General features: G+C 41.1%; 1 protein-coding gene across 1 annotated transcript in view; it reads right to left on the minus strand.

Moving 5' to 3' along the window:
- The window catches only part of ascc2 (activating signal cointegrator 1 complex subunit 2), a 31,113-nt gene extending 13,747 nt beyond the window's left edge, over nucleotides 1–17,366 (minus strand). Inside the window, exons 1-12 of the mRNA XM_079564865.1 lie at nucleotides 17,311–17,366; nucleotides 13,705–13,833; nucleotides 11,228–11,386; nucleotides 10,088–10,261; nucleotides 9,851–9,980; nucleotides 9,718–9,785; nucleotides 8,345–8,458; nucleotides 4,819–4,931; nucleotides 3,632–3,700; nucleotides 2,290–2,394; nucleotides 1,598–1,666; nucleotides 1,464–1,538 (exon numbers count right to left, since the gene is read on the minus strand). Coding sequence (XP_079420991.1) covers nucleotides 1,464–1,538; nucleotides 1,598–1,666; nucleotides 2,290–2,394; nucleotides 3,632–3,700; nucleotides 4,819–4,931; nucleotides 8,345–8,458; nucleotides 9,718–9,785; nucleotides 9,851–9,980; nucleotides 10,088–10,261; nucleotides 11,228–11,386; nucleotides 13,705–13,794 — 1,166 coding nt within the window. The 5' untranslated portion in view covers nucleotides 13,795–13,833; nucleotides 17,311–17,366. The remainder of the gene's footprint in view (nucleotides 1–1,463; nucleotides 1,539–1,597; nucleotides 1,667–2,289; nucleotides 2,395–3,631; nucleotides 3,701–4,818; nucleotides 4,932–8,344; nucleotides 8,459–9,717; nucleotides 9,786–9,850; nucleotides 9,981–10,087; nucleotides 10,262–11,227; nucleotides 11,387–13,704; nucleotides 13,834–17,310) is intronic.
- Nucleotides 17,367–17,731: the final 365 nt, after the last annotated feature.

Raw genomic sequence — 17,731 nt, forward strand, 5'->3', positions numbered from 1 at the left:
CTACCAGCCCTCGCTTCTCTACCCGCCCTCGCTTCTCTACCGGCCCTCGCTTCTCTACCAGCCCTCGCTTCTCTACCCGCCCTCGCTTCTCCACCAGCCCTCGCTTCTCTACCAGCCCTCGCTTCTCCACCAGCCCTCGCTTCTCTACCAGCCCTCGCTTCTCTACCAGCCCTCGCTTCTCTACCAGCCCTCGCTTCTCTACCCGCCCTCGCTTCTCTACCGGCCCTCGCTTCTCTACCGGCCCTCGCTTCTCCACCGGCCCTCGCTTCTCCACCGGCCCTCGCTTCTCCACCGGCCCTCGCTTCTCTACCGGCCCTCGCTTCTCTACCGGCCCTCGCTTCTCTACCGGCCCTCGCTTCTCCACCAGCCCTCGCTTCTCTACCGGCCCTCGCTTCTCTACCGGCCCTCGCTTCTCTACCGGCCCTCGCTTCTCTACCAGCCCTCGCTTCTCTACCGGCCCTCGCTTCTCCACCAGCCCTCGCTTCTCCACCAGCCCTCGCTTCTCTACCGGCCCTTGCTTCTCTACCCGCCCTCGCTTCTCTACCGGCCCTCGCTTCTCTACCGGCCCTCGCTTCTCTACCGGCCCTCGCTTCTCTACCGGCCCTCGCTTCTCTACCAGCCCTCGCTTCTCTACCCGCCCTCGCTTCTCCACCAGCCCTCGCTTCTCTACCAGCCCTCGCTTCTCCACCAGCCCTCGCTTCTCTACCAGCCCTCGCTTCTCTACCAGCCCTCGCTTCTCTACCAGCCCTCGCTTCTCTACCCGCCCTCGCTTCTCTACCGGCCCTCGCTTCTCTACCGGCCCTCGCTTCTCCACCGGCCCTCGCTTCTCCACCGGCCCTCGCTTCTCCACCGGCCCTCGCTTCTCTACCGGCCCTCGCTTCTCTACCGGCCCTCGCTTCTCTACCGGCCCTCGCTTCTCCACCAGCCCTCGCTTCTCTACCGGCCCTCGCTTCTCTACCGGCCCTCGCTTCTCTACCGGCCCTCGCTTCTCTACCAGCCCTCGCTTCTCTACCGGCCCTCGCTTCTCCACCAGCCCTCGCTTCTCCACCGGCCCTCGCTTCTCTACCAGCCCTCGCTTCTCTACCAGCCCTCGCTTCTCCACCAGCCCTCGCTTCTCTACCGGCCCTTGCTTCTCTACCCGCCCTCGCTTCTCTACCGGCCCTCGCTTCTCTACCATGCCTGGAGGAGACATGGATGGCAGAACATTTGGACTCTCTCCACCAGCTTCAACCCTGCCCCATTACAAGTATTTCACTAACCCTCTCTCCGCCTCCCTCCCACACAAAAGAGAGGGGAATAAAAGTAAAAAAAATGACAGCAACACAGCAAGAACGACAGGAAAAGGATCCCTGAGGCCCCAGAAAGTTAACACTAACACTAACTGGAGAACATGTGCTCCGTTAAGGCGAGGGTTACGTGGTTAAAGCCACAGTCACATTTATATAAATAAATGAAGAGGATACAGGAGGGGGAAGGCCTGCTGTAAGAGGCTGACGTCGTCTGCGATGGGAAACTGCTCGTTGTAATCGGACACAAATCTGCAAAAACCAAACCGTTACAGACTTCACTTTGATGCACCGGCTCCAGGAGGTTTTACCTTTTGTCGGGTAAGAAGGAGGTGAAGTTGTGGAGCAGGTCCTCAGCACACTTCTGTATGTTGTTTCCCCTGTGGAGGACAACAGACTCAGTATTTAGAAGCTCCACTTTAGAAATGTCTGAAATGTTCATAACTTAGATATTATTATTTAGTGCTTTTAATGGCCGGCAGAACGCAGAAGTGTCTCGTATAGAACATTACACGAGACACTTTGGGATCGTGAATTATGCTTAAAGGTAAATGTACGAAAGATGAATCCATTATTTCATAGATAAAGTTTTAAGTAACAGCAGTTTGTTTTAGCGGTGTCTGTGAAAAGCGTCTGTTCTAAAGGTCACAGGGCCTCATTCATGTCTCGCTCTTATACAGATGTTTGTTCTTATACAGATGTTTGTTCTTATACAGATGTTTGTTCTTAGCGCCGTGTTAGGGAGGTTTTCATTCACTAAACTTAGCTGAACAGTCAGGTCGACTCTTACAATTCTGTGACGATCTGCTCCTGATGGAACAACATTCTGAGTCAGATATATTTATACAGAATAAATCATGTATTCATTATAAATTACAGATGCCTTTGTTCAGAAATGAGTTGGTAATATAAATTTAAACATGTTGTAATGAGAGCAAAGTAAGTCTGACGAGGATCAGGCAGAACCCTCAGGGTGAGTTAAATAAGGATGTGTACGACTCACCCTTCCAGAATGGGCTGGAGGCAGACGTGGTGTAAGAGCAGGTGAGCAGTGTCCACCATCCTCCGGCAAGAGTGAGACAACCTGAGCCACAGCTCCATCTGCAGCCTGGAACACAAGACACAACTCAGCCACAACTCAGCCACAACTCAGCCAAAACTAAACCACAACTAAACCACAGCTCCATCTGCAGCCTGGAACACAAGACACAACTCAGCCACAACTCAGCCGCAACTCAGCCACAACTAAACCACAACTCAGCCACAACTAAACCACAACTAAACCACAACTCAGCCACAACTCAGCCACAGCTCCATCTGCAGCCTAGAACACAAGACACAACTCAGCCGCAACTCAGCCACAACTAAACCACAACTCAGCCACAACTAAACCACAACTAAACCACAACTCAGCCACAACCTGAGCCACAGCTCCATCTGCAGCCTGGAACACAAGACACAACTCAGCCGCAACTCAGCCGCAACTCAGCCACAACTAAACCACAACTCAGCCACAACTAAACCACAACTAAACCACAACTCAGCCACAACTCAGCCACAGCTCCATCTGCAGCCTAGAACACAAGACACAACTCAGCCGCAACTCAGCCACAACTAAACCACAACTCAGCCACAACTAAACCACAACTAAACCACAACTCAGCCACAACTCAGCCACAGCTCCATCTGCAGCCTGGAACACAAGACGCAACTCAGCCGCAACTCAGCCACAACTAAACCACAACTCAGCCACAACTAAACCACAACTAAACCACAACTCAGCCACAACTCAGCCACAACTCAGCCACAGCTCCATCTGCAGCCTGGAACACAAGACACAACTCAGCCGCAACTCAGCCACAACTAAACCACAACTCAGCCACAACTAAACCACAACTAAACCACAACTCAGCCACAACTCAGCCACAACTCAGCCACAGCTCCATCTGCAGCCTGGAACACAAGACGCAACTCAGCCGCAACTCAGCCACAACTCAGCCACAACTAAACCACAACTCAGCCACAACTAAACCACAACTAAACCACAACTCAGCCACAACTCAGCCACAACTAAACCACAACTCAGCCACAGCTCAGCCGCAACTCAGCCATAACTGAACCACAACTCAGCCACAACTCCATCTGCAGCCTGGAACACAAGACACAACTCAGCCACAACTCAGCCATAACTAAACCACAACTCAGCCGCAACTCAGCCATAACTGAACCACAACTGAACCACAACTGAAACACAACTGAACCACAACTCAGCCACAACTAAACCACAACTCAGCCGCTCCAGTGGGGGCTAAGATGAAGTTAAAGCATGGAGATAAAACACTCACCCTTTGTCTGTTCCTTTTCTCGCCGCCTTCTCCAGCTCAGGAACAGCACTTTCATAGAAGGAGCTGAGTCTGTGACAAACACATGAACACAAGAACATATGAACATATGAACACAAGAACATATGAACACACAAACATATGAACATATGAACACATGAACACATGAACATATGAACATATGAACACATGAATATATGAACACATGAACACATGAACATATGAACACATGAACACATGAATATATGAACACATGAACATATGAACACATTAACACAAGAACATATGAACATATGAACACATGAACATATGAACACATTAACACAAGAACACATGAACATATGAACACATTAACACAAGAACATATGAACACAAGAACATATGAACATATGAACACATTAACACAAGAACATATGAACACATGAACACATGAACATATGAACACATTAACACATGAACACATGAACATATGAACACATTAACACAAGAACATATGAACATATGAACACATTAACACAAGAACATATGAACATATGAACACATGAACACATGAACATATGAACACATTAACACAAGAACATATGAACATAGGAACATATGAACATATGAACACATGAACATATGAACATATGAACACATGAACATATGAACACATTAACACAAGAACATATGAACATATGAACACATGAACACATGAACATATGAACACATTAACACAAGAACACATGAATATATGAACACATGAACATATGAACACATGAACATATGAACATATGAACACATGAACACATGAACATATGAACATATGAACACAGGAACATATGAACATGAATATATGAACACATGAACATATGAACACATGAACATATGAATATATGACACAGTGATGGGTTTGGTCATGGTTAGGGTGGGGCACCGTTAAACCACACCACTCTGGTCTCCAGAAGATAAAAGCATCGAAAGCAGGAACCCCAACAAAGAAATCTAATATTGAAGTTTTGATGATGTGGATCGAAGAAAAAAATATGGCAAAAACAAGTGAAAAAACTGGGAAAATGTTGATTGGAGGAAAAAATTGAGATTTTTTAGTTTTAGTTTTTGAATATTTGGGGAAAAAAAGGCAGACAATAGTATAAAGTAAAAGTATTGTTCAGGTATTCAAGCACCGGTATAAAAAAGAGCTTGAGCACCTGCTGAGGTAGCCTTGGGAGTAGAAGCTGGAACAGGCCTGAGGGAAGATCTCCAGGAAGGCGTGGATGGTGGAGGTGGAGTCACACAGGTACAGAAGCAGGTCAGCCAGCTCCTGCACGAGATGAAACACTTTAATCATGTGATCAGAATGTCCTCAAACAGTCACTTTAATCACTCATATAGTCTTTTTGTGATCAGTATGTCCTCAAACAGTCACTTTAATCACTCATATAGATTTTTTGTGATCAGAATGTCCTCAAACAGTCACTTTAATCACTCATATAGTCTTTTTGTGATCAGAATGTCCTCAAACAGTCACTTTAATCACTCATGTAGTCTTTATGTGATCAGAATGTCCTCAAACAGTCACTTTAATCACTCATATAGTCTTTTTGTGATCAGTATGTCCTCAAACAGTCACTTTAATCACTCATATAGATTTTTTGTGATCAGAATGTCCTCAAACAGTCACTTTAATCACTCATATAGTCTTTTTGTGATCAGAATGTCCTCAAACAGTCACTTTAATCACTCATGTAGTCTTTATGTGATCAGTATGTCCTCAAACAGTCACTTTAATCACTCATATAGACTTTATGTGATCAGTATGTCCTCAAAACATCACTTTAATCACTCATATAGTCTTTATGTGATCAGAATGTCTTCAAAACATCACTTTAATCACTCATATAGTCTTTATGTGATCAGTATGTCCTCAAACAGTCACTTTAATCACTCATGTAGTCTTTATGTGATCAGTATGTCCTCAGTCACTTTAATCACTCTTATAGTCTTTTTGTGATCAGTATGTCCTCAAACAGTCACTTTAATCACTCATATAGACTTTATGTGATCAGTATGTCCTCAAACAGTCACTTTAATCACTCTTATAGTCTTTTTGTGATCAGAATGTCCTCAAACAGTCACTTTAATCACTCATATAGTCTTTATGTGATCAGTATGTCCTCAAACAGTCACTTTAATCACTCATATAGTCTTTATGTGATCAGAATGTCCTCAAAAAGTCACTTTAATCACTCATATAGACTTTATGTGATCAGTATGTCCTCAAACAGTCACTTTAATCACTCACATAGTCTTTATGTGATCAGAATGTCCTCAAAAAGTCACTTTAATCACTCATATAGTCTTTATGTGATCAGTATGTCCTCAAAACATCACTTTAATCACTCATATAGTCTTTATGTGATCAGAATGTCCTCAAACAGTCACTTTAATCACTCATTTAGTCTTTATGTGATCAGAATGTCCTCAAAAAGTCACTTTAATCACTCATATAGTCTTTTTGTGATCAGAATGTCTTCAAAACATCACTTTAATCACTCATATAGTCTTTATGTGATCAGAATGTCCTCAAAACATCACTTTAATCACTCATATAGACTTTATGTGATCAGAATGTCCTCAAACAGTCACTTTAATCACTCATATAGACTTTTTGTGATCAGAATGTCCTCAAAACATCACTTTAATCACTCATATAGACTTTATGTGATCAGAATGTCCTCAAACAGTCACTTTAATCACTCATATAGTCTTTTTGTGATCAGAATGTCCTCAAAACATCACTTTAATCACTCATATAGTCTTTTTGTGATCAGTATGTCCTCAAACAGTCACTTTAATCACTCATATAGTCTTTATGTGATCAGTATGTCCTCAAACAGTCACTTTAATTACTCATATAGACTTTATGTGATCAGTATGTCCTCAGTCACTTTAATCACTCATATAGTCTTTATGTGATCAGTATGTCCTCAAAAAGTCACTTTAATCACTCATATAGTCTTTTTGTGATCAGTATGTCCTCAAAAAGTCACTTTAATCACTCATATAGTCTTTATGTGATCAGTATGTCCTCAAAAAGTCACTTTAATCACTCATTTAGTCTTTATGTGATCAGAATGTCCTCAAACAGTCACTTTAATCACTCATATAGTCTTTATGTGATCAGAATGTCCTCAAACAGTCACTTTAATCACTCATATAGTCTTTTTGTGATCAGTATGTCCTCAAACAGTCACTTTAATCACTCATATAGACTTTATGTGATCAGAATGTCCTCAAACAGTCACTTTAATCACTCATATAGTCTTTATGTGATCAGAATGTCCTCAAACAGTCACTTTAATCACTCATATAGTCTTTATGTGATCAGTATGTCCTCAAAACATCACTTTAATCACTCATATAGTCTTTATGTGATCAGTATGTCCTCAAAAAGTCACTTTAATCACTCATATAGTCTTTTTGTGATCAGTATGTCCTCAAACAGTCACTTTAATCACTCATATAGTCTTTTTGTGATCAGTATGTCCTCAAAAAGTCACTTTAATCACTCATATAGTCTTTATGTGATCAGTATGTCCTCAAACAGTCACTTTAATCACTCATATAGTCTTTATGTGATCAGTATGTCCTCAAACAGTCACTTTAATCACTCATATAGACTTTATGTGATCAGTATGTCCTCAAACAGTCACTTTAATCACTCATATAGACTTTATGTGATCAGTATGTCCTCAAAAAGTCACTTTAATCACTCATATAGACTTTATGTGATCAGTATGTCCTCAGTCACTTTAATCACTCATATAGTCTTTTTGTGATCAGTATGTCCTCAAACAGTCACTTTAATCACTCATATAGTCTTTTTGTGATCAGTATGTCCTCAAACAGTCACTTTAATCACTCATATAGACTTTTTGTGATCAGTATGTCCTCAAACAGTCACTTTAATCACTCATATAGACTTTTTGTGATCAGTATGTCCTCAAACAGTCACTTTAATCACTCATATAGTCTTTTTGTGATCAGTATGTCCTCAGTCACTTTAATCACTCATATAGACTTTATGTGATCAGAATGTCCTCAAACAGTCACTTTAATCACTCATATAGACTTTATGTGATCAGTATGTCCTCAAAAAGTCACTTTAATCACTCATATAGACTTTATGTGATCAGTATGTCCTCAAACAGTCACTTTAATCACTCATATAGTCTTTATGTGATCAGTATGTCCTCAGTCACTTTAATCACTCATATAGTCTTTTTGTGATCAGTATGTCCTCAAACAGTCACTTTAATCACTCATATAGTCTTTATGTGATCAGTATGTCCTCAAACAGTCACTTTAATCACTCATATAGTCTTTTTGTGATCAGAATGTCCTCAAACAGTCACTTTAATCACTCATATAGTCTTTATGTGATCAGTATGTCCTCAAACAGTCACTTTAATCACTCATATAGACTTTTTGTGATTATGGCGACGCACAAACACACTGTCACCACAACAAAATCTAAAGTATTACAGTAATGTTTTATTTGAGAAACATTGAGGTTCTGCATGAGAGTTCTCCAGGATAGAAATGTGGACCTAGTGGCTCCTTAAAGGCACCGTGTGAGTGAAAGAATATTTTAGCTAACGTTTCCAAGAGAAGAACTCGAGTCAGAAAGCTGTTGTAAAAGTGTGAAGGCTGGAGGAGGTGTTCCTGTCCCACCTGTTGGTCCATGCTGAAGATGTCTGAAGCTCTGTTTGCGTTCAGTTTCAGAGGCTCCTCTGCAGACGCTCCTTCACTTTGCAGACCACACTTCTCCAGAATGCTCTCAAACACCTGCACTCAGAGAAAAGTCCAGTCAGCGCTCGTTCTCACGGCTTTAGGACGGTCTAAAGAGACTGGGCCAGTCTGAACTGGTATTTTCATTTGTCTTAGAAAAGTCTGTTTCCTACAGAAAGTGGAATGGCTTTGAAGCTGAAGCTAAAGTCGGAGCATCATCAAAGACATAAATAAAGTAAATATATTACTGTGATATATTTTGTCCCAGTCCTAAAACACACACACTTAAAACCATAATACTGACTCTTGAGCCCGACAACAGCCTCTACAGCAGACCTGGGCAAATCCCGGCTCGAGGACCAGATATGGCCCCCTAAGCAATTTAATCCAGCCCGCTGCTCATTTTACATAAAAGTGCATTTTCTGAAGACGAGATGGCGGCGAATCGCGGCCCTTTGAGCAGCGTGTGTTTGCGCTGTGACCATCACCTGCCAGAGCTCAACATGTCAAACAGAGCACGAGGCTGAACTGAGGAAACAGGAGGCGATCGTTGCACCGAGTCAGGGATGTCACAAACAGAAGCTGAGGCTGAACTGAGGAAACAGGAGGCGTCAGGGATGTCACAAACAGAGCACGAGGCTGAACTGAGGAAACAGGAGGCGATCGTTGCACTGAGTCAGGGATGTCACAAACAGAGCTTGAGGCTGAACTGAGGAAACAGGAGGAGATCACTGCACCGAGTCAGGGATGTCACAAACAGAAGCTGAGGCAGGACTCCTCACGGGACACGACGCTCTGCAGAGTTTCAATGTGACTTCGAGGTCGGTCACTGTGAATGTGTTTGCAAAGCGGATCAAATAGTGTCGTTCTAATTACAGATGTTGTCCCAAGTGTAGAGGTGTTTTCTGTGCGATGGTGGAAGTTAACGAGGATAAGAAGTGGAATAAACTAAATAACGAATCACACGTGCGCTTCCCCGCGGAGTCACTGTCATTCACTGCTGAGGGTGTTTGTTTTCATAAAGTCTGGACTTGGAGCACAGTAGATCAGCTGAGTGAAGTTAGCCCCCCATAGTGTCCGATTGACTCTAAAGTGTTGTCATTCCCACAGACAGCTGAGTGAGAGGCAGTTGTTTGAGGATCAGTCTCAGGTGAAGACCCCCATCCTGTAGTCTTGTTTACTTTTACCTACTTTGACCTGTTTTTGGCCTGGTTTATATGTGCTTTAGTCCTTATCTATGGATAATGTAATGCACAACAGGATATTGAAGATTAACCCTGTTCTAAAGTGTTCCATTGGAGCGTTCCAGTATTTACCTGCAGCACGGTGGGAATGGCCTCTTCCAGGTCGCTGTAATAACACGGCTGCTGGGTAAAGATATTCTCTGTGCACAAAGAAACAATCATTGTCAAAGCTTCAGTGAATAAATGAACCGTGTCCGGGTTGTACCGATCATCTTGGTCAGCAGATGGCCGTTCCCCTTCCCGAACAGGACACACAGATCCATGAGTTTGGGAATGTCAAACAGGTAGTTGTCATAGATGATCTCCTTGAACACAGCTGCAGAGAGGAAGTGTTCCTGAGAAGAGAAAAGAACAGATATGAGTTAATGTCTAAGCGAAGGGGAAGCCCTTACAGCCTATAGGCAGAATCAGATCAGTGCAACTAGGAAAGACTGTATCTCACTTTAGACTCTTTGTACGTGGCCGTTCGGAGGAAAGTCATGAACACGGCTCTGTGCAGAGAACACTGGACCTCAGCCAGAGCCGGAGACGAGGGGAGGCCGGACACGTCAGAGCCACGGGGGGCCAGCTGCAGGTACGAGTCCAAACATCTGTGTAAGGACTCGTCAAACACCACCTGGAGTCAGACGACAACAGATAATAATAATAATAATAGGTTTTAAATAGCGCTTTTCTGGACACTCGCTTTACATTGCACTATTTGTTCACTCCATACTCGGTGGTGGTAAGCTACTATTTTAGCCACAGCTGCCCTGGGGTAGACTGACGGAAGCGAGGCAACCAGTCTGCGCCATCGGCTCCTCCGACCACTCACTCACTCACTACATTCGCTAGGCTTCCTGGTGTTCCCAAACTGTCTCCCATCCAAGTCCTGCCGGGCCCTTCCCTGCTGAGCTTCCAAGGTCTGACGGGATTGGGCAGAGCAAAGGGGGTGTGGCCACAAACAAACAAGATATGGGAGAACCTGCCTCAACTGTTGTTTTTACTATTTAGGGCTTGCACACTGTGCAATATCACCACAACAATATTGTTGTGATAATTCACTAAACCATATCAACATGTTTCATTCTAATTAAACACAAATGGAGGAAAAGGAACTGTTTTTTCAGCAAATTGTGTCAAAACAAGACATAAAAAACACAAAAACAAGACTAAAAACTTCACTAAATTAGGAAATGTTCAACCAAAACCTTAAAGGGATATTTCAGGATTTCTGACATGGGGCCTCATTTCCTAGTTATCCAGAGTGTTGCTGATTTCTGAAGATATTTTTTTGTAATTCATGCAGTTTCGTGGCGCTAGGCTAGTGCTAGGCTAGTGCTAGCCTAGTGCTAGGCTAGCACATTTCTACAGTATCAGCTAGCCTGCATTAAAAACAGTGTGACCTGCTCCACAGAGCACCTGAGGCAAATCACTTATAACACCAGACTAACCATATAAATGTCTGTGTCCATAGAATCATGTTTGTTTAGAATCAGCGCCACCATCAGGAGAACGTTCACATAAACACTCGTCCTGTTATGTGAACGAGAAATAAACCTGCGTCACACGTGAAGGACAGGTGTTGTGGAGGAGTTTGTACCTGGCACCAGAAGCGGTCATGAGGCAGAGACAGGAGCCACTCCAGGTCTTCAATGATGAACCTGCTCTGCTCCAGGAACTCCTCCAGTTCAGCTGCAGAGCCCTCTGTAGGTGGGGGAGAGTACTGCAGGAAGAGACGCTCCGCTGTTCGATGGGGATGCTGAAACACAGAGGGTGAAACACAGAGGGTTAAAGACTGAAGCACAGAGGGTTAAAGACTGAAACACAGAGGGTTAAAGACTGAAACACAGAGGGTGAAACACAGAGGGTTAAAGACTGAAACACAGAGGGTGAAACACAGAGGGTTAAAGACTGAAGCACAGAGGGTTAAAGACTGAAACCCAGAGGGTTAAAGACTGAAACACAGAGGGTTAAAGACTAAAACACAGAGGGTTAAAGACTGAAACCCAGAGGGTTAAAGACTGAAGCACAGAGGGTTAAAGACTGAAACACAGAGGGTTAAAGACTGAAGCACAGAGGGTTAAAGACTGAAACCCAGAGGGTTAAAGACTGAAGCACAGAGGGTTAAAGACTGAAACACAGAGGGTTAAAGACTGAAACACAGAGGGTTAAAGACTGAAGCACAGAGGGTTAAAGACTGAAACCCAGAGGGTTAAAGACTGAAACACAGAGGGTTAAAGACTGAAACACAGAGGGTTAAAGACTGAAACACAGAGGGTTAAAGACTGAAACACAGAGGGTGAAACACAGAGGGTTAAAGACTGAAACACAGAGGGTGAAACACAGAGGGTTAAAGACTGAAGCACAGAGGGTTAAATACCCAATGTAAACATAAATGTCTGTTTCAGCCTTTAACCCTCTGTGTTTCAAAGACTGAAACACAGAGGGTTAAAGACTGAAACACAGAGGGTTAAAGGAACAGGCCACCGTTTTTACATACTGAGATATGTTCTTACCTAACCTTAGACGAGTTAATATATCCCCGTCTGGTCTTTGTCCGTGCGCTCACACATACGCAGCCTCTCCCACATGTCACATAGCTCCAAAAAAGCTCACGATAGAAGCTACCAAGCTCTTCCACGTGTTCCCTATTTAAATAAAGTTACGTGAAGTGTTTTCATGCGAAGTATATTTACACAGAAATGTAACATGTCGGTTTTATAAGCAGATAAAAAGGGGAACTATATTGTGAGGCGTAATGATACAGGAGCACAGTGTCCGCGCAGTAACTCCTAAAGACTTCCCCGCTCACTTCCGTCAATAGAAGCTGTGTGACTTGTACAGAGCCTTTTACAACAAGCAGAAAATATATTTTGGGAAAGTGCTGCGCATTCCTACCTCATGGTGGAGCTCCTGAGTCCTGTGTCGTCGTCCGGGGTGAGTTGGAAATGTGTGAAACATTACTACACTATATACTTTCTGCTTGTTATCACAGCCCAGCACGATGCACGTAAAAGGCATCGTTCACAAGTTATCCAGGCTTCTTCAACTGTTCTCTGTTCGCTCTGTACAAGTCACGCAGCTTCTACTGACGGAAGTGAGCGGGGAAGTCTTTAGGAGTTACTGCGCGGACGCTGTGCTCCTGTATCATTACGCCTCACAATATAGTTCCCCTTTTTATCTGCTTATAAAATCCACATGCTACATTTCTGTGTAAATATACTTCGCATGAAAACACTTCACGTAACTTTATTTAAATAGGGAACACGTGGAAGAGCTTGGTAGCTTCTATCGTGAGCTTTTTTGGAGCTATGTGACATGTGGGAGAGGCTGCGTATGTGTGAGCGCACGGACAAAGACCAGACGGGGATATATTAACTCGTCTAAGGTGAGGTAAGAACATATCTATGTATGTAAAAACGGTGGCCTATTCCTTTAAAGGCTGAAACACAGAGGGTTAAAGACTAAAACACAGAGGGTTAAAGACTGAAACACAGAGGGTTAAAGACTGAAACACAGAGGGTTAAACACTGAAACACAGAGGGTTAAAGACTGAAACACAGAGGGTTAAAGACTGAAACACAGAGGGTTAAATACCCAATGTAAACATAAATATCTGTTTCAGCCTTTAATCCTCTGTGTTTAACCTTCTGTGTTTCAGTCTTTAACCCTCTAACAATTGGCCATGTTTGTTTCATGTTTCATCAAAATATAAATCAGGATTAACCTCTTAAGCCTCGCCTTAACCAAGCACATTTTCAAATAGCTTTTAGATTTGGGTAAAGCTTGGTAATTGTTGACAGCGTTCTGTTCCTTTACGTACGCTGGGTTTCTGCTCGCTCAGGAATGGATCGTCATCATCACTGATTCCACTTCTTAATCGCCTCATCCTCTTTAAGGAATGCTTGAAGAAAATATGTCCCTTTTCGACCTAGCGTTAAAATCTGGATATGGTTTGGGATTCCCGTCTTCTTCTACACTTGCATAGAGTTATTGTCAGAGAGCAGGTCTTAGCTTTCAAATGAGGCGTTACTCTGGCCTATAGGGTAAGGGTAAGAAAAGTCTGCAGTGACTCACTAAAGCCGGCAGAGTTCGCTCCAGGCCAGAGGCGTCTTTCTCCGTCACCTGCTGCTCGTCCAGCGCCACAGCCGCAGCCACAGCCGCCATGAGTCGTCTGTGTCACTGACCGGCACCAGGCTTTTCCTCCTGTCAGGGAAACAGACTTTAGAAACCAATAGAGTATTTGTGTAGTGTAGAAAGTATAGAGTACTTGTGTAGTATAGAGAGTATAGAGTACTTGTGTAGTATAGAGAGTATAGAGTACTTGTGTAGTATAGAGAGTATAGAGTACTTGTGTAGTATAGAGAGTATAGAGTACTTGTGTAGTATAGAGAGTATAGAGTATTTGTGTAGTATAGAGAGTATAGAGTATTTGTGTAGTATAGAGAGTATAGAGTATTTGTGTAGTATAGAGAGTATAGAGTACTTGTGTAGTATAGAGAGTATAGAGTATTTGTGTAGTATAGAAAGTATAGAGTATTTGTGTAGTATAGAAAGTATAGAGTATTTGTGTAGTATAGAAAGTATAGAGTATTTGTGTAGTATAGAAAGTATAGAGTATTTGTGTAGTATAGAAAGTATAGAGTATTTGTGTAGTATAGAGTATAGAGTATTTGTGTAGTATAGAAAGTATAGAGTATTTGTGTAGTATAGAAAGTATAGAGTATTTGTGTAGTATAGAAAGTATAGAGTACTTGTGTAGTATAGAAAGTATAGAGTACTTGTGTAGTATAGAGTATAGAGTATTTGTGCAGTATAGAGAGTATAGAGTATTTGTGTAGTATAGAGAGTATAGAGTACTTGTGTAGTATAGAGTATTTGTGTAGTATAGAAAGTATAGAGTACTTGTGTAGTATAGAAAGTATAGAGTACTTGTGTAGTATAGAGTATTTGTGTAGTATAGAAAGTATAGAGTATTTGTGTAGTATAGAGAGTATAGAGTACTTGTGTAGTATAGAGTATTTGTGTAGTATAGAGAGTATAGAGTATTTGTGTAGTATAGAGTATAGAGTACTTGTGTAGTATAGAAAGTATAGAGTATTTGTGTAGTATAGAAAGTATAGAGTATTTGTGTAGTATAGAGAGTATAGAGTACTTGTGTAGTATAGAGTATTTGTGTAGTATAGAAAGTATAGAGTACTTGTGTAGTATAGAAAGTATAGAGTACTTGTGTAGTATAGAGAGTATAGAGTACTTGTGTAGTATAGAGTATTTGTGTAGTATAGAGAGTATAGAGTACTTGTGTAGTATAGAAAGTATATAGTATTTGTGTAGTATAGAGTATAGAGTATTTGTGTAGTATAGAGAGTATAGAGTATTTGTGTAGTATAGAGAGTATAGAGTATTTGTGTAGTATAGAGAGTATAGAGTACTTGTGTAGTATAGAGTATTTGTGTAGTATAGAAAGTATAGAGTATTTGTGTAGTATAGAGAGTATAGAGTACTTGTGTAGTATAGAGTATTTGTGTAGTATAGAAAGTATAGAGTACTTGTGTAGTATAGAAAGTATAGAGTATTTGTGTAGTATAGAGAGTATAGAGTATTTGTGTAGTATAGAGAGTATAGAGTACTTGTGTAGTATAGAGTATTTGTGTAGTATAGAAAGTATAGAGTATTTGTGTAGTATAGAGAGTATAGAGTACTTGTGTAGTATAGAGTATTTGTGTAGTATAGAAAGTATAGAGTACTTGTGTAGTATAGAAAGTATAGAGTACTTGTGTAGTATAGAGTATAGAGTATTTGTGTAGTATAGAGAGTATAGAGTATTTGTGTAGCATAGAGAGTATAGAGTACTTGTGTAGTATAGAGAGTATAGAGTACTTGTGTAGTATAGAGAGTATAGAGTATTTGTGTAGTATAGAGAGTATAGAGTACTTGTGTAGTATAGAAAGTATATAGTATTTGTGTAGTATAGAAAGTATAGAGTACTTGTGTAGTATAGAAAGTATAGAGTATTTGTGTAGTATAGAGAGTATAGAGTACTTGTGTAGTATAGAGTATTTGTGTAGTATAGAGAGTATAGAGTATTTGTGTAGTATAGAGAGTATAGAGTATTTGTGTAGTATAGAAAGTATAGAGTATTTGTGTAGTATAGAGAGTATAGAGTATTTGTGTAGTATAGAGAGTATAGAGTATTTGTATAGTATAGAGAGTATAGAGTATTTGTGTAGTATAGAGAGTATAGAGTATTTGTGTAGTATAGAAAGTATAGAGTATTTGTGTAGTATAGAGAGTATAGAGTATTTGTGTAGTATAGAGAGTATAGAGTATTTGTATAGTATAGAAAGTATAGAGTATTTGTGTAGTATAGAGAGTATAGAGTATTTGTGTAGTATAGAGAGTATAGAGTATTTGTATAGTATAGAAAGTATAGAGTATTTGTGTAGTATAGAGAGTATAGAGTATTTGTGTAGTATAGAGTATTTGTGTAGTATAGAGTACAAGAGTATAGAGTGTAGGAGCTATTTGTCAGTTTTTTTGTTTAAAGTCTCACTTTACCTTGTGCAAAACTGTTACACAATGTTTTAGGATAAAACTGCATCATTTAATTGTATTTAGTTTAAGAGAAGATCAGCCTTTATTGATCTCACAGAAATGTACTTTTACATTCAGTTCTTAGAAACACTCAGGTGCAAAGAGGCAGAAAAGGTGAGAAAGTAGATAAATAAATAAATAAATAAATAAGTAAATAGTGAAATAGTGGTTTCTTATGTACAATGACTACCATGAACTTTGTGGGGACAAAAGTATAAAAGAGTAAATAATTAAGTAAACAGACTATAACAAAAACATGTTAAAGTCAGTGTTAGCAGTGCAGGTTTACATCATAGTGCAAGTGGGTCAGTGATTTAAATACAGGGATAATTGCACATGTTGCTTTTCAAATGTTGCTCACTTCTTTTTATTTACAAGTTTGCTTTAGCAAGTTTGTTCCTTGGTCAGTAGTAACAGCTAGCTAAACAGCTAGTTTCTAACATTAGCACACGTATTTGAATGACAGTGACTGGGTTGTACTAAATATATCAAACATCATATGAAACAATGAGCTTTTATAGTTTGTTACCTATTATTGATGAATATATGACGGAAAACAGAAAATGAAGTCAAAATGTCCTCCAATCAAGGAACCATTCACCCATTCACTCTCTCATCCACCCACCAGTGTGGCAGACACTGGAGGCGAGGAAGTGAAGTGTCTTGCCCAAGGACACAACCACAGTGCGCATCAGCGGGATTCGCTCTACTCTCTGAGCCACCGTCAACCCTTAATATACAGCACGATGTCTTTTTGTAAACTTCTCTACGTCAGAACCCTGTGTAACTGGAAGCTGCTCAAATAAACTCAAGTGAAACTAAATATTTTGCTCAGATAAGACTTTTCCAGTGAAAACAGGCCTAACGACGTGTGATATTCACATTACGGGACTTTACTTTAACCCGAATAAAGCAATAACTCCAGAAACATCAGGTCCTAAATGTTACAACAACAACAACAACAACAACAGAGCCTCATGAGCTGTGACTGCGCAGGAGGGAATGTTCTGTAGCTGATGGGAAATAAAGGAAATATACAAATATAAAAGCAGTTTAGTTCATGGACGAATCAGATAATCCGTGATTTACCTCAGATCAGCTTCAACTTCACATAAAGCTCCTCTCGCTCTGAATCCGGAAGTGACCCGGAAGTAAAGGCAGTGACGCTGCGCGATCCTCAGCGGAAGCACAAACTCCGGCATTTACGCCTCACGTACGCACCAAATAATAATAATACTAATACTACTACTACTACTACTACTACTACTACTACTACTACTACTACTAATAATAATAATAATAATAATAATAATAATAATAATAATAATAATAATAATAATAATAATAATAATAATAATAATAATAACAATGTATGTCTCTCAGAGAAACAGAGACGAGCTGAAGTCAATGTTTGAAAAGCGTCGAATATGCTAACACGCTAGCGGGTTAGCTTCTACGAGAAGTTTGGGGAAAGCTGCAGCTGCAGATCAATGGTCCTTATACGGGAGCG

The sequence above is a fragment of the Gobius niger genome (genome assembly GCF_951799975.1).
Source record: "Gobius niger genome assembly, chromosome: 1".
NCBI classification, from domain to species: Eukaryota; Metazoa; Chordata; class Actinopteri; order Gobiiformes; family Gobiidae; genus Gobius; species Gobius niger.